This window comes from Doryrhamphus excisus, linkage group LG1, assembly GCF_037039965.1.
Source record: "Doryrhamphus excisus strain RoL-2023G ecotype Guam linkage group LG1, RoL_Dexc_Guam_v1.1, whole genome shotgun sequence".
Classification (NCBI taxonomy): domain Eukaryota; kingdom Metazoa; phylum Chordata; class Actinopteri; order Syngnathiformes; family Syngnathidae; genus Doryrhamphus; species Doryrhamphus excisus.
This window is the reverse complement of record NC_136357.1, coordinates 13,730,137-13,756,407: the sequence shown is the minus strand read 5'-3', so window position 1 is coordinate 13,756,407 and position 26,271 is coordinate 13,730,137. Positions and strand designations below refer to the sequence as shown.

The 26,271-nt window shown below is 43.5% G+C and overlaps 1 protein-coding gene across 1 annotated transcript in view; it reads left to right on the top strand.

Annotated features, from left to right (window-relative positions):
• The window catches only part of met (MET proto-oncogene, receptor tyrosine kinase), a 64,284-nt gene that overhangs the window by 25,900 nt on the left and 12,113 nt on the right, over positions 1 to 26,271 (top strand). Inside the window, exons 3-12 of the mRNA XM_058074947.2 lie at positions 1,410 to 1,613; positions 6,447 to 6,581; positions 6,652 to 6,828; positions 9,323 to 9,480; positions 9,860 to 9,974; positions 11,031 to 11,167; positions 11,391 to 11,555; positions 12,426 to 12,525; positions 20,929 to 21,138; positions 24,255 to 24,404. Of these exons, the coding sequence (XP_057930930.2) occupies positions 1,410 to 1,613; positions 6,447 to 6,581; positions 6,652 to 6,828; positions 9,323 to 9,480; positions 9,860 to 9,974; positions 11,031 to 11,167; positions 11,391 to 11,555; positions 12,426 to 12,525; positions 20,929 to 21,138; positions 24,255 to 24,404 (1,551 nt within the window). The remainder of the gene's footprint in view (positions 1 to 1,409; positions 1,614 to 6,446; positions 6,582 to 6,651; positions 6,829 to 9,322; positions 9,481 to 9,859; positions 9,975 to 11,030; positions 11,168 to 11,390; positions 11,556 to 12,425; positions 12,526 to 20,928; positions 21,139 to 24,254; positions 24,405 to 26,271) is intronic.

The window sequence follows — 26,271 nt, the reverse complement described above, 5'->3', positions numbered from 1 at the left end:
CCATGAAGGCCATGACTAAAGGAGGAGGGTTTGGGGCGGGTGTTTTTTAACATCAAACTTTGGTTTTGGTCTCTGAGTTCCGCACCCGCTCCAGTGGGCACAGACACAACAACATGCACGAGCGACACTCTCGCACAAGAGGAGGGAAAAAGTCGCCTCGGTGGAATGTAAGCTAGCATGAAAGTGTTCCCGGGATCCTTCACTCCAAGTGGTTGCGCTCAGCCCGGGGGGGCTACCACGGCCACGGCTCCATTACGAGTGCAACCTGATGAAAGAGGAGCTAAGGCGGCTTAGCTGTGACCCCCCCCCCATCAAAAAAAAAAAAATGCCCCCATGTATGAAAGCAGATAGCTTGCCATCATATTATAGTACTGGATACTTTTAAAAGCAAGGGAGCGAAGCTTAAACACCACACTCTTCTTGGCTCACTTTTGCATTCCCGTCCAATATTTCAAATTATTATTGTTTTTATCTTCTAATATGAGAATCCTATTGATTTAGAGTTATAGCTGATACATGATGCTCATAGGTCACACCATGCCAGTGCTCTACCAGCCCCTCATCTTTAAACATGACTTGAGAATTTAACCAGCTCTTGTCGGTTTTTGCTTGCATTTTTCCTAAACTGAACTCAAAGGTAGGCGGCACGGCGGTCGAGTGGTTAGCGCGCAGACCTCACAGCTAGGAGACCAGGGTTCAAATCCACCCTTGGCCATCTCTGTGTGGAGTTTGCATGTTCTCCCCGTGCATGCGTGGGTTTTCTCCGGGTACTCCGGTTTCCTCCCACATTCCAAAAACATGCTAGGTTAATTGGCGACTCCAAATTACCCATAGGTATGAATGTGAGTGTGAATGGTTGTTTGTCTATATGTGCCCTGTGATTGGCTGGCGACCAGTCCAGGGTGTACCCGGCCTCTCGTCCAAAGACAGCTGGGATAGGCTGCAGCACCCCCCGCGACCCTCGTGAGGAAAAGCGGTAGAAAATGAATGAATGAATGAATGAACTCAAAGGTCTAAAGGTTTGTCTATGTACCCTCACATTTTTAAATTTTTTTTTACTTTACAAATCTTTCTAAAACTGTGTTAGTGAGCAATCATAATTCATAATCCATCCACCTGAAGTGTGGCATCAGAAGATGCTTATTAGACAGCATGATTATTGCACAAGCATGCCTTAGGTGGGCCACAATAAAAGGCTACTCCTAAAAGTACAGTTTCACAATATTGCATTTTTATTAGTGGCATAGAGATACCGTGACGAGAGCCTGCGGCCTATTGCTGTGCCAGTCATCCTTGACTGTCACCTCATATTGTAGCATATTAATGCATGGCGCTATGTTGCAAGGATCTATTTTGGTTTAAACTTCAGCTCTCATCATCTCCTATTATTCTTTCCCTTTCCCTTGCAGAGCTCGTCAGACGACTGCGACCCCCACGAGGGCATCCACGAAGGCAAGGAGGGCAAGTACCGTCTGCAGGTGACCCAGTTTGTGCAGAGATTGGAGTACTGGCACAAGGATCTGACTAATACCCTGGTCACCTCCATCAACGTGGTGCCCGTAAACGGGCGTTCCGTTGCCTTCCTGGGCACGGCAGATGGACGTCTCATTCAGGTAACAGCCTGACAGGAAGATGTGGGGGGAGATGCAGGTGCTTGTGTTAGACACGGCTGAAGGCTGGGTGTTATTAGCAGAAGGAACCCCTCATTTTGCCTTCGACCTCTGCCCAGTCTGCATCCAATGTTCCACACATGGCACAGCTGTTTATTAGCAGCGCTCGTTCACACCTGCTGTATTTCTCTCAGCTTTAACGCGTTTAAATCAGGAAGGAGGCACTGCTTTTAAACAACTTTGTCTTTGTTTGGGGATATAGGCTAGGGAGGAAAGAACTGTGGTGCTATTTTACTCCAGGGCTGTAGGTGTCAGTAATGTAGATGGCAAGCATACGATACAAAAAAAACATATGATGTAAATCAGGGGTCTCAAACACGCGGATGCCAGTTTAGGCCCCCGCCTTGATATGAAAGTTTAATGTTAGTGCGGCCCGCGCAAGTTTGATATGGATGCTGTATGGTATCATGTACCCAGAAAAAATTATTAAGTTTGATTAATGTTCATGTTAAAGGTTAAATAACTGTTAAGTTATCCTCCCTATCCGTGTGGAAGTGGTAAGTTTTTGGCTTTTTAAGTTTAAAGGAAATAACTTGCAGGCTACTGTTTAGGTCGCTAGCTCTCTAATTTGCGAGTTAGCATGTGTCTCAAGACCCTGCAGTTGCGCAAGTATAAATTTTGTCATGTCTACAGGGCTCTAATAATGCTTTGTTAATTTTAATCTGAAAAAAATAATTTGTCTATCCACCAACTATATGTGGTTTCTTAAGTTTTTATTATTTGCTGTTTTATTATTATTATATTTATTCATTACTGATTGGTTGATTTTCTTTATTCTTGATTTGTTTATTTATTTTTCATCTTATTTTGTGTAGAAAAATAAAAAGTAAGATATTTCAGTGGAATGTTTTATCAGAGCTTTTATTGTAGAAAATCAGAACCAAAGCAAAGTTTATTAATTTTTCTGTTTTTAATAAATGCGTTTTTGTTTTTTTTTTGAAAACCTGATGCCGCCCAGTCTCACCCAGACCCTAGCTCCAGTGGCCCCCAAGTAAATTGAGTTTGAGACCCCTGATGTAAATGGTTACCTACATTGTATGTTTTTTTTAAAAACTTGTACAGCAAACAACAACAATCAACAAACAGCCTGCAGCCTCAATGTGCATACTTTTTGCATTTTTTGCACATATGTGCACATTAAAAAGAAGAAGTAGGTAAACACTGCCAAAATTCACACTCTCAGGCACTAAATACACAAAGTCTTCCCAAAAGGGTTCCCACGAAGTTGGAAGCATAGAACTGTCCATAATGTCTTCCTATAATGAAATATGGGCAACTAGGGACAGCAGGGGCGGCACGGCGGTCGAGTGGTTAGCGCGCAGACCTCACAGCTAGGAGACCAGGGTTCAATTCCACCCTCGGCCATCTCTGTGTGGAGTTTGCATGTTCTCCTCGTGCATGCGTGGGTTTTCTCCGGGTACTCTGGTTTCCACATTCCAAAAACATGCTAGGTTAATTGGCGACTCCAAATTGTCCATAGGTATGAATGTGAGTGTGAATGGTTGTTTGTCTATATGTGCCCTGTGATTGGCTGGCGACCAGTCCAGGGTGTACCCCGCCTCTCGCCCGAAGACAGCTGGGATAGGCTCCAGCACCCCCGCGACCCTTGTGAGGAAAAGCGGTAGAAAATGAATGAATGAATAAGGACAGCAGTCCAACCTGTCACTGATTCATTCATTGATTAAGAGCTGAAGAAGAAGATGGACAGTTTTGTGGAAAATGCAGCTGGCGTCCATGCTGGTGAAAACACACAGCAACAGCTGCATTCAGACCCTTGGTGAGTAGGGAATGTCGTGCGAGAGAACGTGTCAACGAAGCCCGCCGCTCAACCATTAACATGCCGATAAGCGTGAAACCCCAGGCGCCGCCCCCATCACCCCACTACCCTCCCTGTCTGTTCTACCAGCGATTCTCGACAACACTCCCGCCTTTTTCCATGCAGCTGTCGCCTCTCCTTTCCAAGTTGCGTCGTCGCGATCTTGTGTTTCACAAACGTGTGAGCTTATATTCAGCTTGCGCCATGTAGCACTTCACTGCAAAAAGTGACTCAGTCTTGTGATGAAGAAGAAGGAGAATGCAGGTGGTTTTTGGCATCCATGTTGCATGCAGTTGCGTGTTTGAAAGGTTTGACCCTGCGGCCACCTGCATTGTGCACAAAGCGACGTCATTTTGCAAGTTCACAGCTCATTGTTCCAACATTAAAAAGAAGCTGTCAGCTTTTGGTGGATTTCAGTTTCCTGGTGGCTCCCGCTGGACGAGGCCTGGGGAACTTGGACTCGCTGTGATCGGGTCCGCTCAGGAAGTGTTTCCCTCGGCTTCACTTGACCCACTGTGGGAATAACACAGTGGCCGTGTTTGTTAGGCAAACTTCCCCCCGCCTGCCTAATACAATAAGCTGTAATTTACACCGGCATTAAGTCCTGTTCTGCCGAGGAGAGGCGGCCATTATTTTCACTGGTACAAAGCTGACATTGGCCGCCAGGGAGGTCGCAGTCAAACTGCTTCTTAACAATGTGTGCGTGTGTGTGAGAATGAAGGCGTACTGTACAGTGGTGTGAAAAACTGTTTGCCCCTTCTTCATTTTGTATTTTTTTCACACTGATACTATACTTTCAGATCATTGAAGAAATTTAAAATTAGTCAATGATAACACAACTGAATACAAAATGTTGTTTTTAAATTAAACGCTTTGTTATTAAGGGAGAAAAAAAATCCAAACATACCTGTACCTCACTGCACCAGGACTTTGACTAGGTCACTACAAAGTCTTTGGGCTGTAATTTTGTGGCGCAGCGCAAGGTGCACAGCAAATTTGGTAGATTGGACTGTGCCAAGATGGGCATGGTGGCGCACCAGGGGAGGAGTCCTGATTTTCAGCTTTGCACAGTGACAATTTTGTGACAAAACAGCCCGCCAAAGGTGCAGAGAAAGCTCGCCAGCTCCGACCTGGGCTATCCGGGGCGCAGGCGAAGTAGTGGTAAATATGCACAGTCCAAACATCACCAATACTTCACAAGCAGAAAAAAAAGAAAAAAAACAATAGAGAAAACAATGACAGCAACCACTATTCAATGTAATGTCTGGACCAGCATGTATTTTTTGTATTAATTGTCCTAACACAGGGCACGGTGTTCTAGTGGTTAGCGCGCAGACCTCACAGCTAGGAGACCAGGGTTCAATTCCACCCTCGGCCATCTCTGTGTGGAGTTTGCATGTTCTCCCTGTGCATGCGTGGGTTTTCTCCGGGTACTCCAGTTTCCTCCCACATTCCAAAAACATGCTAGGTTAATTGGTGACTCTAAATTGTCCATAGGTATGAATGTGAGTGTGAATGGTTGTTTGTCTATATGTGCCCTGTGATTGGCTGGCCACCAGTCCAGGGTGTACCCCGCCTCTCGCCCAAAGACAGCTGGGATAGGCTCCAGCACCCCCGCGACCCTCATGAGGAAAAAAGCGGTAGAAAATTAATGAATGAATGAATGTCCAATCACATCTGAGACTTCACACACAAATTCAACCTGACGACAGCTGAAAGTATGATGCCAACCGGGGCCGACTCTACACTGCTGCATTGTCCTGCTACAGAACCTAAGTTGGTTTGTTTAGTTGAGACTTGACTTGGATAATGACCCCTTGATTAATTGATGCACAGTACTGCACAGTACTGGATTTTTCAGAGTGTCGCACAAAAAAAAAACAATGGAGAAAACAATGACAGCAACCATTATTCAATGTAATGTCTGAACCAGCATGTATTTTTTTGTATTAATTGTCTGTGTATCTGAGACCTCACGCACAAATTCAACCTGACTTTTCATTTTACTTAATGAGTGTTTTCCCAAAGGTCTTGGGGACCGTCAATATGTTTTCTGATAAAATTCAGACAAGCCTTAATGTTCGTTTGGTTCAGGTTTTCATTTTGGAACCCAGTGTCTCTCTTATGGTGGAGTCATGAACACTGACCTTAACTGAGGCAATTGAGGCCTGTAGTTGTTTCGAGGTTGTTGTGGGGTCTTTTGTGACCTCTTGTATAAGTTGTTGCTTCACTCCTGGGGTCATTTTGTTTGGCCGGCAACTCCTGTGAAGGATCATCACTGTTCCATGTTTTCACCAATTGTGGATAATGGCTCTCATTATGGTTTGCTGGAGTCCCAAAGCTTTACAAATGGTTTTCTAACTTTTTCCGGACTGCATTTTTTTGTTCAGTTGTGTCAGTGATATTTAAATTTGGTTGATGATATGAAACATTTCAGTGTGGTAAACAAGAAATAAGGAAGGGGGCAAACACGTTTTCACACCAGTATGTCAATCATATACTAGAGGCATGAAGCCAGTGGTGTGGAATTACACCACATTGTTAGCATTTGTAGTACGAATAATAAGAGCAGTGGTTTTCTTATTGTTTTTGTTATTATTGTGTCGTACACAGGACCTCTAAAGTACAATGTGGTCAACTTCAACAAGTACTGATTATTATTAATATGATTTTACAGTCATATTTGTACAGAAATTGCTGGTTTAGTTAACTTCATAAGGTGCACAGTAAGTACAAATGATGCTGTCCTATATATTGTTCCAAATAGGTGGCTGTGTGTGTGTTTTAGTCACACACATTGCACATGTAAGAGAGCGCTTGTGTGCTGTGTTTGTGTGTGTGTCTGTGTGTGTGTACTGATGTGTGATAAAGAGCCTGTGGCTTTTCAACAGCAAGTGTTCTTCTCTGCTCCACTGCACCCTTCTGAACATTTTCTGATCAAAGTTCTCACCCTCCCCCAGGTCCGCTTCTCCAGGTTGGCCTCCCCCCACGTCAACATGCGTTTGGACTCACAGCCCGTGTCGTCCACTGTGGTGTTACATGATGTGGATGGTGGCGGCTCGGGCGGAGCTCTGCTATTGGCTACTGGGAACAAGGTGAGTGTGTACCTGTAGTTACGTCTCATTTTTGCTTAAAGGTGATGAGCATCTAGAGTTTTGTCATCAGATCACCAAAGTGCCTCTGGTCGGGCCTGGCTGCGATCAGCTAACCTCCTGCACTTCCTGTCTGCTGTCGTCACGGGTGACGGAGTGCGGCTGGTGCGACGGCCGCTGCACCAGAGCCCAGCAGTGCCCCGTCCCCTCCGTATGGACGCAGGACTACTGCACGCCTGCTGTCACCAAGGTAATCATGGCGACCTCTAAAGTGGACATTTCTGCAGCTTTTATGTCTCATGTTTATCTATTAGAGCAAGTAGAATGTGGCTGGACATGTTTGAGCTTCCTGCTGTGTCACCCGATATCTAAGCAGCACCACGCCAACTCTTAACTTGCTTGCAAACAGCTCAAATGACCCGTATGAGGAGTCCTGGTCCTGGATGTGTTTGGACAGTATTGCTTGGAGCTCCCCGCCAGCGGCTCGTGTTGTTCTTCTGTCCTCACACAAAAAGAACAACGAAAGATCTGTCATCCAGCTGCTTTCGTTACGGACATAAAACCTGTGAAAACATCACTTCATCTTTTCTCGGATGTGCGGAATGTGCTTCAGAGATGGGAAAACACAGCAAAAAAATAGCAACACTCAATAGCACAATCTTACAAAGCATCTACAGTGCTTGCCATACTACATTGGAAATCATGTAAATCCAATAAATACATTTCAGACAGCTAAAAATTCATTCATTCATTCATTCATTTTCTACCGCTTTTTCCTCACGAAGGTCGCGGGGTTGCTGGAGCCTATCCCAGCTGTCTTTGAGCAAAAGGCGGGGTACACCCTGGACTGGTCGCCAGCCAATCACAGGGCACATATAGACAAACAACCATTCACACTCACATTCATACCTATGGACAATTTGGAGTCACCAATTAACCTAGCATGTTTTTGGAATGTGGGAGGAAACCGGAGTACCCGGAGAAGACCCACGCATGCACGAGGAGAACATGCAAACTCCACACAGAGATGGCCGAGGGTGGAATCGGACCTTGGTCTCCTAGCTGTGAGGTCTGCGCGCTAACCACTAGATCACCGTGCCGCCTACAGCTAAAAATATCAACAAAAATATATATTTTTAGAGAGAAAATTATACTTTTACATTCCAAAAACATAGCAAAAGTAATTCTAAATGATCAATGGGTGGAACTTATTGCAGACCTCCTGTACATACTGGCACATACTCATTAGTGTTTGTCCACTTCTTTATCAACGTGCTGGCACTGTTTGTTCATTTGACCCCATGATGGGGTATTTAGCACTCAAAGAACTCATGGACAAATTTGGGAGATTTCTGTTGAAAACAAAATAATGCGAAAAACAACAGATTGCAAACACACTGAAGTCAAATCCTATCTGAGTGCATGTGCTGTGAAAATTTAATTTCAAATAAATTTAAAAATCTGATCCAGGGGCTGCACGGCGGTCATGTGGTTAGCACACATACCTCACAGCTAGGAGACCCGAGTTCAATTCAACCCTCGGCCATCTCTGTGTGGAGTTTGCATGTTCTCCCTGTGCATGCGTGGGTTTTCTCCGGGTACTCCGGTTTCCTCCCACATTCCAAAAACATGCTAGGTTAATTGGTGACTCCAAATTGTCCATAGGTATGAATGTGAGTGTGAATGGTTGTTTGTCTATATGTGCCCTGTGATTGGCTGGCGACCAGTCCAGGGTGTACCCCACCTCTTGCCCGAAGACAGCTGGGATAGGCTCCAACACCCCCGCGACCCTCGTGAGGATAAGTGGTAGAAAATGAATGAATGAATGAATGAATCTGATCCAGACTGGATTGTAAATGCAACATGTCCAGTATAGAAACTGGACCATTCGACCATTACAGGAGTGATGTGGTCACATCAATTGTTTTTTGTCAGGAGACAGGCTGCAGCATTCTCACACTCTATTGGAGAGAGCCACCAGCCAACCCTATGTATATACAGTATAATAAATTACAATAATCCATATCACAAATCTATCTCTTTTTTAAAAGTCAGCCCGAGGGAGATACCGTCTTATTTTGGCAGGACGCCTTATCACAACAAACCTTGATCTAATTTCAGAGCTGATTGGTTTGTCGAACGTAAACATGCAGTCCATAATAACCCCAAGGTTTCTTGCAGACAGATGGTGAAATACCACAAATACCACAATCTGTTTTATTTTTGTTCAAGTTTCTGAAATGAGCTGTTCTCTATGACAGCATATAATACAGACAGGACAGTATTTTTCATGCTAGCCTGGCTATCACTTGCAGTTACAGGCAGATACTGTACATCTTAATGTAAAGCATTAGCAAAGCAGTGAAAGGATACGTTGTGCTTTTTTAAAAACAGAGCCCAAGGGAAGAATGCATAAGAAGAAAACACAGAAGAGAGGCATTGACACAGGCTTACAGAAAATAGGACTGAAACCATTTTAATGTGCTTAATGCAGGATAATGTCTGCACGGTATTTGTTGACAGAGTGGACGCGTGATGCCATAAACACTTCCTGTCCCTCACTTGTGTGTTCCATGTGGGAACTTAGTACGCCACAGTATCCTACCGAATGTACAGAATAATCAATTGTATAATACCCGTGTATTTTGAGCTGCACATTACGATACACACTTGTTTAGAGGCAAACGCTACATGCAAGAACTCCAAGGTGTCATATAATTACATTGTGTGTCTTTCCAACTCAGGTATCGCCGTCCTCTGGGCCGATCCGAGGTGCCATCGTGGTGACAATTTGCGGCCGCAACTTTGGCTTTGACAAGACGGAGAGCTTCAAGGCATCGCTGGTGAGCGTGGAGGTGGCCGGCGCCCCCTGCAAGCTTTCTAGACAGGACTACCTCAACAGGTGTGTGTTTGTCCGCCGACACAAAGCGTCCTTCCTATAGGGGCCCTACCAGGTTTTAATGGATCTTATTGTGTGTTGAAGAAAGAATGTTAAGAACCCCTTCCAGTCACCCTCCCTCCCTGCAGACATTTAGCACATGACTACGCTAACTGAAAAATTGCTGGGAAAATGTCAGCATCCTGACTTCCCGTTTGTTAAAATGCATACTGGCCTTTGCCTCCAAACTGGCTCATTATGAATAAAAAAAAAAGAATAAATAAATAGCCACATCCCAGTCTATCCCATTTACGAAGCGCGTGCATTCCTTGAGGGCATGATGATTGAATTAGGATGCACTTAAGTGCTCATTGTCTCCTCTCTGGGGAGGGGCTGTGTTTAGGTGGAACGAGATGCAGTGTTCACCCTTCTTCACTGGGAACTTCACCCCGGTGGGACATGGCATCAAGGTCACTAGCGGCCACAAGGTCGCGCACTTGGAGGGATTCACCTTTGTGGTAAGACTTTGAAGTATCCACAGTGTTCTCTTCAAATGTAATTTATCTTCAAAAGGAATTTCGCTATTTTAAAAACATCGATATTTACTTGAAGCACGATATCAAAATGAACCATGTCATTGACACCTGCACGAGGAGAGAGGAGAGGCGGAGCAGAAGCCTGGAGTCTAGCAAACAGACTACCGCGTCTGCGGTAGAAGAAGTCAGCAAGGAATAAGCAGTAACTCGGTAATATGGAGGTACTTCAAATCCAGGGTATTAAAAAATATTATTCACCACCTTAAAACTTGGCCCAATATGAGGAATGTGTGCGATGTCTGCCGCGCTCCTGTTGTGTTCCTCACGAAAGGAACTTTTAAGTCACAAATATTTAGCAAACTACCACAAATGTACGAGGAACTTAGACAGACAGCTGCCAAACCTGATGCAGTTGGTATTCATGGCACAAAATAAGAACATGCTTGTGTCTTTTAAAAATGTTTACCTAAAAAACAATACTCTTTAGGGTCACACAGCTAGGAGACCCGAGTTCGATTCCACCCTCAGCCATCTCTGTGTGGAGTTTGCATGTTTTCCCCGTGCATGCGTGGGTTTTCTCCGGGGACTCCGGTTTCTATATGTGCCCTGTGATTGGCTGGCGACCCCACCTCTCGCCCGAAGACAGCTGGGATAGGCTCCAGCACCCCCGCAACCCTTAGGATAAGCGGTAGAAAATGAATGAATGAATACTGCTGTTTAATTTCAAGTGTTTTTGAGTTTCTGACATTTTAAAATGTCCTCATAAACCAGGCACTCCTTAATACGTTGGTCTTATCTAGAAATTACCTGCATGCAGTAACTAACTCAAAGTAACTAGCATCCAAAAATCACGTGCATTAAAGAACAACATACTGTATTTAGAAATGACCTGAATTCAAAGGTTATTAGCAAGAAGTAACGCACATACGTATGTGTAACCCACTTAACTTGTATCTGGAAGTAATTTCACTTAACTTACAGCTACAGAAGTAGTTCTTAAGCATGAGACCTTATGACTCATGTGACCTCTGAATCCAGGATCCAGTGATCCACAAGATCTTCCCGACGTTTGGGCCCAAGTCTGGAGGGACCATGCTGACCATTACAGGAGCCTTTTTGGACACTGGGAACAAACAGGAGGTGACTGTTGGGGAGTCCGCTTGTAAAATACAAAGGTGATTTCTCCCTATTGCTCTTTACACAATTCTGTGTTCACAATCCTCTTGCTGCTCTGTATATGTAGTAAAATTACAATTTTGTATACAGTACATAATATGTGCATAGTGCTGTTGCAGTTGCGTGCATAATAATACTGTTACATTTCTTTACATAGTTATAGTTGTGTACATGCGGCTACTCTCCATGCTAACTCCATAGTGTCCTCACTTCTCCATCAAGCTTATCGTCCACCATGCTGACCTGCAAGACGCCCTCCCACGCTGTCCCCTCGAAGCAGCCCGTCAAGTTGACCGTGGATTGTGTGGAGCGCCAGGCCCCCCTGATGTTCACCTACAACCAGGACCCCATCATCAACAACATCCGACCCTCACACTCCTTTGTCAGGTGACAATCTATAACACTTTACCTTTAACTTAACAGGTAACTGACATGAATATGTATTTCCTAAATGAGCATAATTATTTTGTTTCCAGCGATAAAACTTTATGTTTATAATTTAAATCTTAATAACATTTAAAGTTGGTGTTTCATTTTCTTTTCCCATGCTGTTATAGTTAGTACGTGTTTTTTGCTTAACGTTTACACCAAAATTTTGCCTTGGTTTGTGTACATTTTCCGGTTAGTGCACATCTTGTCATATATTAATAAACTGCATGATTCCAGCTCTGTTCTTAATGTATATTTTTATCCCAAAACATCCTGTTAGCATCCTTAGCCTGCTAACAAAATGGCAACCTTGAACTGAAGGTCAGCGATGTCTATGATGTCATCAGCTTTTATAGTTTTACCTGCAAAAAACATATCAATGATGAATGAAAGGGATAAATGAACATTTATGGTTACATAGTTAGGTCTTCATTGACTTGGTCCACTGGGACCCAATATCATTCTAAAAGCCCCTGAAATGAGTAGGATGGGTCGGGCCCCTTTAGACATGTAGTTTATCTTGTCATCATGCTCAAGAACTGCAAGTGTGTCTTTGGTGCTTAAATACTAGAGATAGTATCTAGAGATCTTTGTCTCCCTGTTGTGTTTAATTCATCTAAAAGTCTGTCAAAGTTTGACCTCGCATGGATGACGATGATGATGATTTAAAGCGTCATCTTTACAGCCAAGAGGAAGCGAGTGGGAGGTGTCGAGAGGCTAAAATGCTAACAACAGGTCGCTCCCTTTGGGCATCTCCTGTGTCTCTCCCCGCTGATGCTAACTAACGCTAATGTCCGCTGTCCTCCCCCTCGCTCTCGCTCTGCACAGCGGAGGCTGCACGCTATCGGCTCACGGCTTCTTCCTGCAGTCGGGCCTCCAGCCTCAGATGGTCCTCACCACGGTCCAGGATGCCGTGGTCTTCCATGTGGTGAGTCACACAAGTAGCATGCACGTCACACGTATCATACACAATGTCACGTCAGCGCAGTGACAAGTCACATAAAAGCAGAAAGTTACTCGTATGCACAAAATGTCTTTACGTTCATGCTTGTTTTTCTTTGTCTCGACAAGAACACTATTGACATTTGCGTGACTCTCATGAGTACAGTTTAAAGTGGGCCTATATACGTATGCTTTTTCTACTTTTCTTTAGATCTTGATAGAATGTTATATTCTCGTGTTACACAATGCCAAAGCATCAGATAATTCAGTTTGGGAAGGCTCTGCACGCTTGGTTTTATAGAATTTTTTTAAAACAGAGTTCTCCTGATGTCAATGCGATCTTACATGAGCTAAAGATTGCCTGCACGGACCTATGTGTCCAGAAGTCCTCTGGAGTGCTTAGGAGTATGACCAATCACAGCAGAATGGGCATACCTAGAGGAAGACCGGGAGTGGAGCAAATTAAACAGACCGTTTGGGTCATATTCAGGAAGTGAACGGAAACACCCCAGAAAGAGGTGCAAAATCTGGAAGAGCTAGAAAACCTTTTGTCCGTTTGTTATCGTGTGTACAGTAGTTGCTCTATAGGAGTCCACAAGTCAATACAAAGCGCCACAAATTAGCATAATACTGCAGGTCCCCTTTAAGCTGAACTTTTTGGAATGGCTTTTTCTACACCAAAGCAAGAAGCCTACTGCTTTTTAAAGTATCTCCAAGGTTTTTGTGGGAGCTGGGTGGTTTAAAGTTCAGATTGGTACAAGTACTACTTAATGGTGCTCTCTTGGTGGTGCAAAAATGTTAAGAACTTACTGTTCTGCATCAAAGAATCATACTGATTTTGACCAGCCCAAATTCTTAAGGTGGATTCTTAAGAAGTTGACCTATCAATTAACTGATTTAGACTTTCAGGGATTCCTCAATGCCAAAGCAAGAACCCTGTTGTATCTGATCCAGTGTTCTTGAACTACATCAGTTGGGTTCAAAGTTCAGATTTGGCAGTTAGAGCAGAACTTTCAGAACATATTTTTCTACTCCGAAGCAAGAATCCTACTGATTGTAGGGGTACTTCTTGAGGTACCTGTGGGTCAAAATTCAGATTGATACTCTTGATACTCTTTCTTGCATGGTTCCTTCTTGGGTGATTAGTGTGAAAAGAACTTCAAACTCAAAGAGATTACTGTTCTGCTTCAATGGGAGAACCCTGCTGATTTTGAGCAGCTTCTCAACCGAGATGCTTTGGGTGGCTTTGTTCAAATGTCACACTAATACTGTGTGGGATACTTCAGAACCTTTTTCCTACAATCAACTGTTAAACCTTCAGTTCAGACTCTTCATCAAAGCAAGAACCCTATTGATTTTGAATAACATCTGAACTAACGTTCTTGGGGTATCTGGAGATCAAAGCTGAGATTCTGTGAAAATTAACACTCTCTTGTCAACAGTTTAAAAAATGTGTAGGGTGAGTTCATCTACATCCAAGTATCCTGTTGATTTTGAATGGAAATTCTTCCAAGGTCCCTCAGTTTGCTGGGGGATTCTGCACTTATGACTCATTCATTCATTCATTTTCTACCGCTTATCGTCACAAGGGTCGCAGGGGTGCTGGAGCCTATCCCAGCTGTCTTTGGGCGAGAGGCAGGGTACACCCTGGACTGGTCGCCAGCCAATCACAGGGCACATACAGTGAAGAAAATAAGTATTTGAACACCCTGCTATTTTGCTATTTCTCCCACTTAGAAATCATGGAGGGGTCTGAAATTTTCATCGTAGGTGCATGTCCACTGTGAGAGAGATAAACTAAAAAGAAAAATCCAGAAATCACAATGCATGATTTTTTAACAATTTATTTGTGTGATACAGCTGCAAATAAGTATTTGAACACCTGTGTATCATCTAGAATTCTGACCCTGAAAGACCTGTTAGTCTGCCCATTAGAAGTCCACCTGCACTCCATGTATCATCCTGAATCAGATGCACCTGTTTGAGGTCGTTAGCTGCATAAAGACACCTGTCCACCCCATACAATCAGTAAGACTTTAACTTGTAACATGGCGAAGACCAAAGAGCTGTCCAAAGACACCAGAGACAAAATTGTACACCTCCACAAGGCTGGAAAGGGCTACGGAGCAATTACCAAGCAGCTTGGTGAAAAAAGGTCCACTGTTGGAGCTATCATTAGAAAATGGAAGAAGCTAAACATGACGGTCAATCTCAATCGGAGTGGAGCCCCATGCAAGATATCACCTCGTGGGGTCTCAATGATTCTAAGAAAGGTGAGGAATCAGCCCAGAACTACACGACAGGACTTGGTCAATGACCTGAAAAGAGCTGGGACCACCGTTTCCAAGGTTACTGTAGGTAATACACTAAGACGTCATGATGTGAAATCATGCATGGCACGAAAGGTTCCCCTGCTTAAACCAGCACATGTCAAGGCCCGTCTTAAGTTTGCATATGACCATTTGGATGATACAGAGGAGTCATGGGAGAAAGTTTTATGGTCAGATGAGACCAAAATAGAACTTTTTGGTCATAATTCCAATAAGCGTGTTTGGAGGAAGAAGAATGAAGAGTACAATCCGAAGAACACCATCCCTACTGTGAAGCATGGGGGTGGTAGCATCATGCTTTGGGGGTGTTTTTCTGCACATGGGACAGGACGAGTGCACTGCATTAAAGAGAGGATGACTGGGGCCGTGTATTGTGAGATTTTGGGGAACAACCTCCTTCCCTCTGTCAGAGCATTGAAGATGGGTCGTGGCTGGGTCTTCCAACACGACAACGACCCGAAGCACACAGCCAGGAAAACCAAGGAGTGGCTCCGTAAGAAGCATATCAAGGTTCTAGCATGGCCCAGCCAGTCTCCAGACCTGAACACAATTGAAAATCTTTGGAGGGAGCTCAAACTCCGTGTTTCTCAGCGACAGCCCAGAAACCTGACTGATCTAGAGAAGATCTGTGTGGAGGAGTGGGCCAAGATCCCTCCTGCAGTGTGTGCAAACCTGGTGAAAAACTACAGGAAACGTTTGACCTCTGTAATAGCAAACAAAGGCTACTGTACCAAATATTAACATTCATTTTCTCAGGTGTTCAAATACTTATTAGCAGCTGTATCACACAAATAAATTGTTAAAAAATCATGCATTGTGATTTCTGGATTTTTCTTTTTAGTTTATCTCTCTCACAGTGGACATGCACCTACGATGAAAATTTCAGACCCCTCCATGATTTCTAAGTGGGAGAAATAGCAAAATAGCAGGGTGTTCAAATACTTATTTTCTTCACTGTATAGACAAACAACCATTCACACTCACATTCATACCTATGGACAATTTGGAGTCACCAATTAACTAATTAACATGTTTTTGGAATGTGGGAGTAAACCGGAGTACCAGGAGAAAACCCACGTATGAACGGGGAGAACATGCAAACTCCACACAAAGATGGCCGAGGATGGAATTGAACTTGGGTCTCCTAGCTGTGAGGCCTACGCCATAACCACTTACCCACCTTGCAGCCTGACATGCTTCTGTGTTTTAAAAAAATAGTGGAGGAGAAGCTAGCGCTGTTAGCATAGCGGGCTTCCCCCAGAGGAAGCAGACAAAGCATCACGTGAGAAGAAGGTAGGAAAAAATATATATATATTAAAAAAAAAGAATCAGTGCGTGGAGTGCATGTTATTGTCATCAGACGTTCTAATGTTACTGCTAAGGAGGAAAAAAATGGTGGAAAAGAAACTGAAGTGTAGACGGGGAGCACAAAGACAGGAAATGGGAAATCCACAGTCTGCTCCACTTGTCATTCTAGTCCAATAGCACGCCGAGGCCTTCAGGATGTTCTGGATCTCCTCAGCCGCACTGCACACACACACACACATGTGTCATGACTGCGTGAGAATGGGTCAGGCCGGGTTTTCACTGTGCTCTGAATTACTGAATTAACTTCTTAAATGTCTGGGCTTCATTTCATTTATTTTATTATTTATAGCACTTGGTGTTAAATATGTTGAAAATGACCAATGATCAACAATGAAAAAGATCAGCAATGAGATTCGTTCATCTTTAGGCACTTTTAGACGAAGCTTATCATTGATGATGTAATATATCCATGGTTGCAGTCTGCAATGGTTAAATAAATAAATAATTTATTTATTAATACGTCCTCAGGCTACATGCTGATATTGCTTGTTTGCTTGGTTCTCACATGCAAGGCCTAACTTTTAGTCCAGATATGCCATCCTACCAAGCTGGGGAAAAAAGGTGAAGCTCCAACACTTCAACCCTTATCATTCACCTGAAATGCCAGCATGGCTTCAACAGTGTTTTGAAAGCCAACAAAGAAGCATTGCTAAAGAAGCTGCCCCAAAGAAAGGCACGGTGCTTGTTTCTATCGCTGCAGTATTTGAAAAGAGATAGCTAGAGGGCCGAAGTGAAACGTTTTGGAAATGATGGCACCTTTGCCATTGTTGAAGATAATGGTTTCTTTTAAGTTATCTTTATTGGTATCGTTCATTCATTCATTCATTTTCTACCGCTTTTTCCTCACGAGGGTCGCGGGGGTGCTGGAGCCTATCCCAGCTGTCTTTGGGCGAGAGGCGGGGTACACCCTGGACTGGTCGCCAGCCAATCACAGGGCACATATAGACAAACAACCATTCACACTCACATTCATACCTATGGACAATTTGGAGTCACCAATTAACCTAGCATGTGTTTGGAATGTGGGAGGAAACCGGAGTACCCGGAGAAAACCCACGCTTGCACGAAGAGAACATGCAAACTTCACACAGAGATGGCCGAGGGTGGAATTGAACCCTGGTCTCCGAGCTGTGAGGTCTGTGCGGTAACCACTCGACCGCCGTGCCGCCCTTTATTGGTAAAATAAATATACTGAGCCTCCGTAATGAATACAAATGTAAATTGAACGTTATTATCTTTGCAGAGACGTTAACTATTACATTGGACGTCATTGCGTATGTGTACCTAATGAATTGTCCAGTGTGTGCATGTGAACTTGGTCCTCTCCTGATCCACTGTAGTTTTCTGGGATCAGACTTGTCACAGATTGTGTTTCGCTCCAGTTGCCGCTGAAATGAAACCACATCCTTTGAAGGGAAAAGGACACTTTTTATTGGTTCACAGCATTCCATATTAAGAAGTCATTTTAGCATCTCTTTACATCACTGCACATAATTCTTCTTTAAGTCTCCTCCTCCACTATGACCTTATTGCAGCAAGCAAGTCGCTGCAGGTTGGATTTCCCATGAGGATGATGTTTTTACTGCTACTCACACTGCACACTGTAGTGCGTGTGTTTGTTTGCCTGAGGAGGACATACTGCTACCTCTGTGATGATCTTATCTGTCATTCAGCTTCTGTAGAGAGATAACAATTTGGCAAACAAACACCTACACACAACATGTAGTGATGGAGGAACACACACAGACACACACTGTGTCTGAGCTTACGTTGCCTGTCTGCTAGGTCATTGACCTGTGCTGAGGTCACATGTTGATGGCTCTCTGGGGAAAAGGCTAACTTTCACACAATCAGCGTGAAAGAAGCGAGCTCACACATAGTTCATCAATAGCCACAATTTCAATCTGATGGATGACTAGATCCTATTTTGTTACTGTGTTGTTTTAACACAAATATCTACTTCAGGTGTCTCAAACTCAATTTACCTGGGGGCCACTGGAGCTAGGGTCTGGGCAAGGCTGGGGCGCATCAGGTTTTCCAAAAAAACAACAACACATTTATTAAAAACAGAAAAACCTTTTCAGTGCTTTGGTTCTGATTTTCTACAATAAAAGCTCTGATAAAACATTCCACTGTTCTCAAATATCTTAATTTTTATTTTTATGCACAAAATAAGATGAAAAATAAATAATCAAATCAAGAATAAAGAAAATCAATCAATCAGTAATAAATAAATATAATAATAATAATAAAACAGCAAATAATAAAAACTTAAGAAAGCACATATAGTTGGTGGGTAGACAAATTATTTTTTTCAGATTAAAATGAACAAAGCATTATTAGAGCCCTGTAGACATGACAAAACACGACTATAGTCATATTTATACTTTTTTTATTTACAACATATTGAGGAACTGCAGGGTCTTGAGACACATGCTAACTCGCAAACTAGAGAGCTAGCGACCTAAACGGTAGCCTTCAAGTTATTTCCTTTAAACTTAAATGGCCAAAAACTTACCACTTCCACACGGATAGGGAGGATAACTATTAACAGTTATTTAACCTTTAACATGAACATTAATCAAACGTAATAATTTTTTCTGGGTACATGATACCATACAGCATCCATATCAAACTTGCGTGGGCCGCACTAACATTACACTTTCATATCAAGGCTTGGGCCTCAAACTAGTGTCCTGCGGGCCACATTTGGCCCGCGAGCCGTGTGTTTGAGACCCTTAATCTACTTGTTGCTCTCCCGTGGGACATTAACAAGCTCCAAATAAGCACATTGCTTTTAAAAAAAAAAGTAAATCTGGTAAAAAGTCACATTTGCCGTCCAAAGACTCGAGCGAGCAAGAAGCTAGCTGCCGCCACTGACTGACCACACTTCAGTTGTTGTGTCTACGCGGACTATTACATGTTCATTTATTAGACTAAAAGCTTGTTCTGCCTAACATGGAAGTGTTTCCTTCCCAGAGGTTTCTTAAGTGCTGAGATATCCCCTTTAAGCAGCTTTTATTTGCATATCCACAGAGACCCCCATGTCAGCACGGGCCCTTTAAAAAATAAAAAAGTTGTTGTTAAAGTGCACGGCAGCACCTGCTGTGCCGGTCCTCAGAGACATGGCGAGAAGGACTGGTGTTGAGGGTTTGTCGACCTCATAGGATGTCATAAGGACGTCACTCATTCATAGAGTTGTCTGTATGAAATAAGAACATCATTACCATGTGATTTAGCATCTACTCACAGCCTCTGAGGCTCCAGCTGTCACTTGTGGCATTCCTCCCACTAAACGAGAAGACTTAAGGATCAGTCTGGGAAGACAAGTGTCTTATTATTTTAACCTTTCCAAAGAGACCGGAACATGAGCGCTGTGATTTTTTTTTTTACATCCCTTTGCATGCATCAACACCTCAAGAACAGTCAATGTTCTTGAGGTGTTTGTTTGTGTTGGATGTGCGTCTGTGCAGTAAAGAAAGCAAGCCCGGGTCACAATGCGAACATTTGAAAGCGCAATCAGTCATGACTTTGCACTGAAAAGACACAATGGATGTGGGGCAAATGGATCACATCAGACGACAACACAAAGAACAAAGTTCAAGTCAATGAATGAATGAATAGATTGATGAGAGGTTGGACTTGATTCCTTAGTTGTTCCTGAATCGTCATTCTTCATCTTAGCGAGAAATTTTAGATAATTGTACGCTTAGCGGCTTTGTGGGGACACTTTGGGTAAGACCCTGTTTTGTTCCCAGTGCACAAAGGAAGCTCCATTAGGGCATTCTTTGGAGGAGTTTGGTGGGGTCGAACACCAGCAGTCATTTATGGCGATGTAGAACCAATGCTAATCATTAGCACATATATAGGATTTCCAATAACCATCAGGCGGGCGGCACGGCGCTCTAGTGGTTAGTGCGCAGACCTCACAGCTAGGAGAGCAGGGTTCGATTCCACCCTTGGCCATCTCTGTGTGGAGTTTGCATGTTCTCCCCGTGCATGCGTGGGTTTTCTCCGGGAATCGGTTCTGACTATCTGGATCTATTATCTCTCCTGAGACGTCCCCCATGGTTCTGTGTTTGATCCTCTGACATTCTTTCTTTACTATGATTCCTCTTTGATTGTTATCCTGATGACATCCAGCTCTTTATCTGCACTGAGAAAAAAAGCACACTATTCTGTCTTTAGGCGGCACGGCGGTCGAGTGGTTAGCGCGCAGACCTCACAGCTCGGAGACCAGGGTTCAATTCCACCCTCGGCCATCTCTGTGTGGAGTTTGCATGTTCTCCCCGTGCATGCGTGGGTTTTCTCCGGGTACTCCGGTTTCCTCCCACATTCCAAAAACATGCTAGGTTAATTGGCGATGAATGTGAGTGTGAATGGTTGTTTGTCTATATGTGCCCTGTGATTGGCTGGCGACCAGTCCAGGGTGTACCCTGCCTCTCGCCCCAAGACAGCTGGGATAGGCTCCAGCACCCCCCGCGACCCTCGTGAGGAAAAGCGGTAGAAAATGAATGAATGAATGAATATTCTGTCTATTCTGTATACTGGTGTGGAACCCTTAAAGGTTCCTCCACAAACAATCGACTTTTACAGTTTGCAGTGGAATAATTTATTTACTGAAGGCTAACTTTGACAAAAATATACAGATTCCAACTATTTGGTTGTTTTTGTACCTATCCCTCAAATAGAGTTGTGTCTACGGTGAGAACCGGACCTCTATCCAATGCACCACGCCCTCTCTGGCTAAACTTGCCCTGCTACCGCCAGTGGTCACCAAGGTTGCCTTCATCCTGGACGGCTACTCGACAGATCAGTGGGATCTCATCTACGTGGAGGACCCACTCTTCCAGGACCCCAAGCTGACCTCTAAGGACAACAAGAGCATTGTGGAGCTCAAGGTAAGACACAGGCGTTCTCTTGGGAGATCCGAAACAAGATCTCCCAAGATCTACAGCAGGTGTCAATTAATTTGTAGGAAATCCACATTGATTATAATATTGACATAATTGTGTTTATTTTAGAAGTCACACAGCAACACTGATTCAAAAAAATACAGTACGTTTTTTTTTTACTTTGTGGACATATTGGCATACTTTCGCACATGCACAGTTTGGGTGAAGCCTGGAAGGAAACAATACAAAACGAAAAACAGGAAGTAGAGTCTGTTTCCCATCGTTTGTAGCAACCTCCTCGGCCACCATGTCCGCATCCCCACTGCGCCACCCCTCAGTCTGTATGTATGTATGTGTGTGCGTGTGTGTGAAGGGCCTCCACACTGCCCCATCCCCCCATCCGATGCCTCCTTGGCCGTTGTTCATTGTTCTCTGTGCCAAGGTCAAAGCTCTTGGCTTTTTCAAACACACAATGAAACAAATAGTTCTCCCCCGTTTTCTCACTTTTTTTTGGTCCCCTGACCGCAGCAAGACACTTTGCGGCAGCTGTGCTCAACAGCTTGCAGGAGATCTTGGATCGTTTTCTTTTTTCCCAAGCGTGACCTTGCCCTCGTGGCTAAATCCACCTCCGACCCTGGCCTGCACTTCCTTCATCTGACCAAAGTCCAGGTTTTATCAGCAGCTCAGAGAAGTGATGCATCATCGGATAACAGCCAAGACTGAATTGTCCTCATCTTATCCAGCTTCAGACAGCTGCCACACACACACACACACACACACACACACACACACACACGCACGCACGCAACACAAATTTATACAGTTGGCTCACAGTCTCCATGACTGACGTGAAGGAAGCAGACACAATCTCTCTTATCGCTCGATGAGAGACTCCCAGGCATTTATCACCATGACACTTTATTTAGAGACGTTGACCGTAATGTGGCAGCTCCTCGCATCTGGCATCGTGTCCACCACTCCTCTCTCACAAGAGTTGTCATGGCAACATATGGGGAAACACAACAACTTCACGGCTAGCGGCCGGTGTGGAGTCAAATTAGCTTTATTGGCTATGATTTTGATTAATTTACTGTATGGATAAAACTATGACCCTGAATGAATGAATGTTCAGAACTACTATTAATTGTTTAAATCCTGTCAGTGAGGAAAGGGTAGCTCTTTGATGGGCAAGAGCCAATCAACCCATGGGAAATCACAGGAGGTCGTTACTCATTGTAACAGTCTGACTGATGCTGTCATGTTAGAAGGAACACTAAAATCATCACACTGTAACTTAACACTTAAAAGGTAGGCTTAAACAGCCATGCGTCTTATACACCGGAAATAATAATATTCTATAATATTAAGGATAAATTAAGAAATTTACTAACTGAATACAATTCATTCATTCATTTTCTACCGCTTTTCCTCACAAGGGTCGCGGGGATGCTGGAGCCTATCCCAGCTGTCTTTGGGCAAGACACGGGGTACACCCTGGACTGGTGGCCAGCCAATCACAGGGCACATATAGACAAACAACCATTCACACTCACATTCATACCTATGGACAATTTGGAGTCACCAATTAACCTAGCATGTTTTTGGAATGTGGGAGGAAACCGGAGTACCCGGAGAAAACCCACACATGCACGGGGAGAACATGCAAACTCCACACAGAGATGGCCGAGGGTGGAATTGAACCCATGTCTCTGAGCTGTGAGGTCTGCGCGCTAACCACTCGACCGCCGTGCCGCCCTCTGAATATAATTAAAGAACAATAATAAACAACCTGCAACAAATAAAATTATGTGAAATTCAGTTGAAAGGAAAACAAGAGAACATTTTTTTTCAATTTTAACTATATTGAATCCATGTTCTTCCGCTAATCCAGGTCCGTTTTTCCTGGACACAAGTCTCAGTAGGGAACTACTTATTAGGGAACTACAACTCTTCCAGCACAACCAGGAGGACACCAAGGCGTTCCCTGCAGGCCAGGTGTGAAAATTCCATAATTACCGGGGGCCTCATCTTCACCGGGCATTCCCGGAACACCTCACCAGAGAGGTGTCTGGGATACATCTAGACTAGAAGCCCAAGCCATTTCAATTTAATGTGGAGGAGCAACAGCTTTACTCTGAGCCACGGACCGAGCTCCTCACCCCGAAACAATAACTCGGCTACTCAAACCCCTCGACCACGTTAAGGTGGTGATTCATGGAGGAGTTTAACTACAGTATATTATTACCAACTGTATTAATTTTTATTATTTGTAATATTTATTTCCATTAATCTTTAATATCATGGGTTCAATTCTAGGCAAGGCATGTTTATGTGTGCACTCCTGAAAATGTGTGTCTTTCTGTGCATGTGAGTGTGTGTGTGTGTGCGTGTGCGTGTGTGTCGGAACAGGTGCAGGCCTCCACTCTGTGTCAAATTAGAAAATCCCGACCTGTCACGCAAGGAATATGATGATTGTTTTTATTGCTTTTTGCTGTGCTGTACTCCAACAAGCGTGCATCTATAAGTGCATGAGGATGTGTACTCATGTGAGTGTGTGCGTGTGTTGAGGCAATAAGGAGGAAAACAAGAGTGAGCAAGAAGCGGAACACATGAAGGATAAGCACAGAAAGAGCAATGGCTTTTTATCTAACTTGCACACAGTGTGTATTGTCTCCATGGCGATACATCAGTGTCAATCATCAGTCACCACACATCCACGATACTTTTTATTACATTTTTCCAAACTGCAAAATCCTGTATATCATTTTTCAGATTACAACATAGAATATTTGCAGATACACACACATTTTTTCATATTTCACCAATATTTCTCCAATTACATTGGAGTGAGCTAAAATATGTGCACAGAAAAGAAAATTGCAGAAAATATAATGAGATGAGACAAGGTAAGGAAAAATTAAGGTAAAATGGCAGCATCTTGATGCAAAGCTAGGCTATGTTCCGCATCATCTGCAACATATTGTCTTGCCAACCATGGAGGAAAACTTTAAGTCACTTTATTACAGTCATTATGGTAATTCTGTTGATCACTGTCATGATTATCTTCTCTTTCTCCCACTCGAACATTCTGCTATAACATCCCCACTTTTCCATCTGTGCAGGGCGACCGCATGGACAGGGAGGCAATGAAATGCCAGGTTCTGACCGTGTCCAACCACAGCTGCGAGACCCTAAACCTCGTGGGAAACACTCTGCAATGCACCGTCCCCAATGAGCTGCAGGCCGCCACCGCCAAGGGGCTGCAGGTGGAGGTGAGGCACACTTACTGGGCACTCCTTTAAGTATACCTGCACGGTCCAATACGAACGTTCTGCTTAGTTTCGAACAGTGATTTTCAACAACTGTGCCGCGGCACACAAGTGTGCCGTGAGAAATCGTCAGGTGTGCCGTGAGGAATTATTCAATATCACTTTTTTTATTAATATGTATTAATAATTTTTTGCAAATATTATGTCATTGTCGCGTGTCATTGGTGTAAAGACTGGCAGAGCAATGTAATATTTGTCCGTGTGGCAACACGTAGCTGATTGCCTCGTTCCTCTAATACAGGGGTCGGGAACCTTTTTGGCGAAGAGAGCCATGAAGGCCAGATATTTTAAAATGTGTATCTGTGAGAGCCATATACATTTTTTTAAACATTGAATGCAATAAAATGTGTGCATTTTTATGTAAGACCAACAGTTTTAGATAATGGGCTCTAATTACGTAGACCAGGCACACTACCCCACGCCAATGGGGTGTGGCCAGCACACTTTCGTGAGCAGCGCAGTGTCTAATAATAAATCAAATACTTGTTGCCATTAATACAACTTCTGCTGCTGCATAGTTTTGCACCGTACTCCGTAGACGTATTTCATTCTTTTGGCCATCTTCGTCAGAAGGCATGGTTCTGCAGCTTTAGCTATTTCACTAAAGGAGGAAAGTTTACATTTACATGTTTTTTTGACATCTCAATGACCGAGGTAGACTACAGCATTACCTAGTAATAATCAAGTTTTGGTGTTTCAGGAAAGATAGATATGGTTGGCCGTATTGCAGCAGAATATAGATGGACGAATTAAAATGCATAAGAAAGTTGTTGATTTTGAATATTATTTTTAACAGTCATTTCTGTGATGGTTTACTTTAAAATGTTAGGAAAAATAAATGTTTATTGTGGTAAGAAATGCTTGAGAGCCAGATACAGTCATCAAAAGAGCCCTACCTGGCTCCCGAGCCATAGGTTCCCTACCTCTGCTCTAATAGACTTAGTGGTGACATGTTGTAACATTGTTGGTATTAGTATGCGGATCAAAAGGATCTGCTGTGGTGAGTCCGTAATCAGGAAAAAACTGAAAGAAGCAAATAATGTTGGTTATTGGTGTGCCAAAAAATTTTTCCAACGTAAAAAAACATGCCGTGGCTCAAAAAAGGTTGAAAAACACTGGTTTAGAATACCGGCAATTGAACAGTATGTGTGTAATTGTGCACTGTATCATACTGACAGGTGAGGTTTGTTATTAAAAAAGACAACATTGGAACAGTTTTGCAACCTCAATAAGTGCTTGCAGTGTAACTGATTGGTGTCATTCTCATGTAAATGTGCATTTCTTTCATAGAAAGTTGGTCATTAGTGAATGTAAATATTACAGACAGTCGCTACTGTTTTTCATTGATGTCAGATACAAGGTTGCAAATGTAGCTGCAACACAATAGCTGTTTATTGATGGCTGCCATGCAACATTACCGCCTTGTTTTTAGTCTGGAAGTGACGCCTCTGTCATGGTCCATTTTGACTTCTTCACCGAAAAGTCTGCATTCCTTGGCCGTTCCACATGGTTTACGGACAACTTCAGAGCCCAGTAAAAGCCTCAGTGGGGGGAGGCGGCCGGACTTTAGTGCACCACATGATGAGTGAAAGGCGTCAGCATCCAGCTGTCTTGTCGCAGATTAAAAGTCAAGCGTTGTTTAAGAGCGGTACCAAGTCTTTACATACCACTTTGGTTACTAATGACTACGCTATGTTTTTAACCCTCTGATGGCCACAAAAAGCATTCAGCTTGTCTGCAGGACTGATGTGCAAGTAGTATAAGTATGTTAAACATTTTCTCTGATTCCACCAAAGTGAGGCGGCAATCT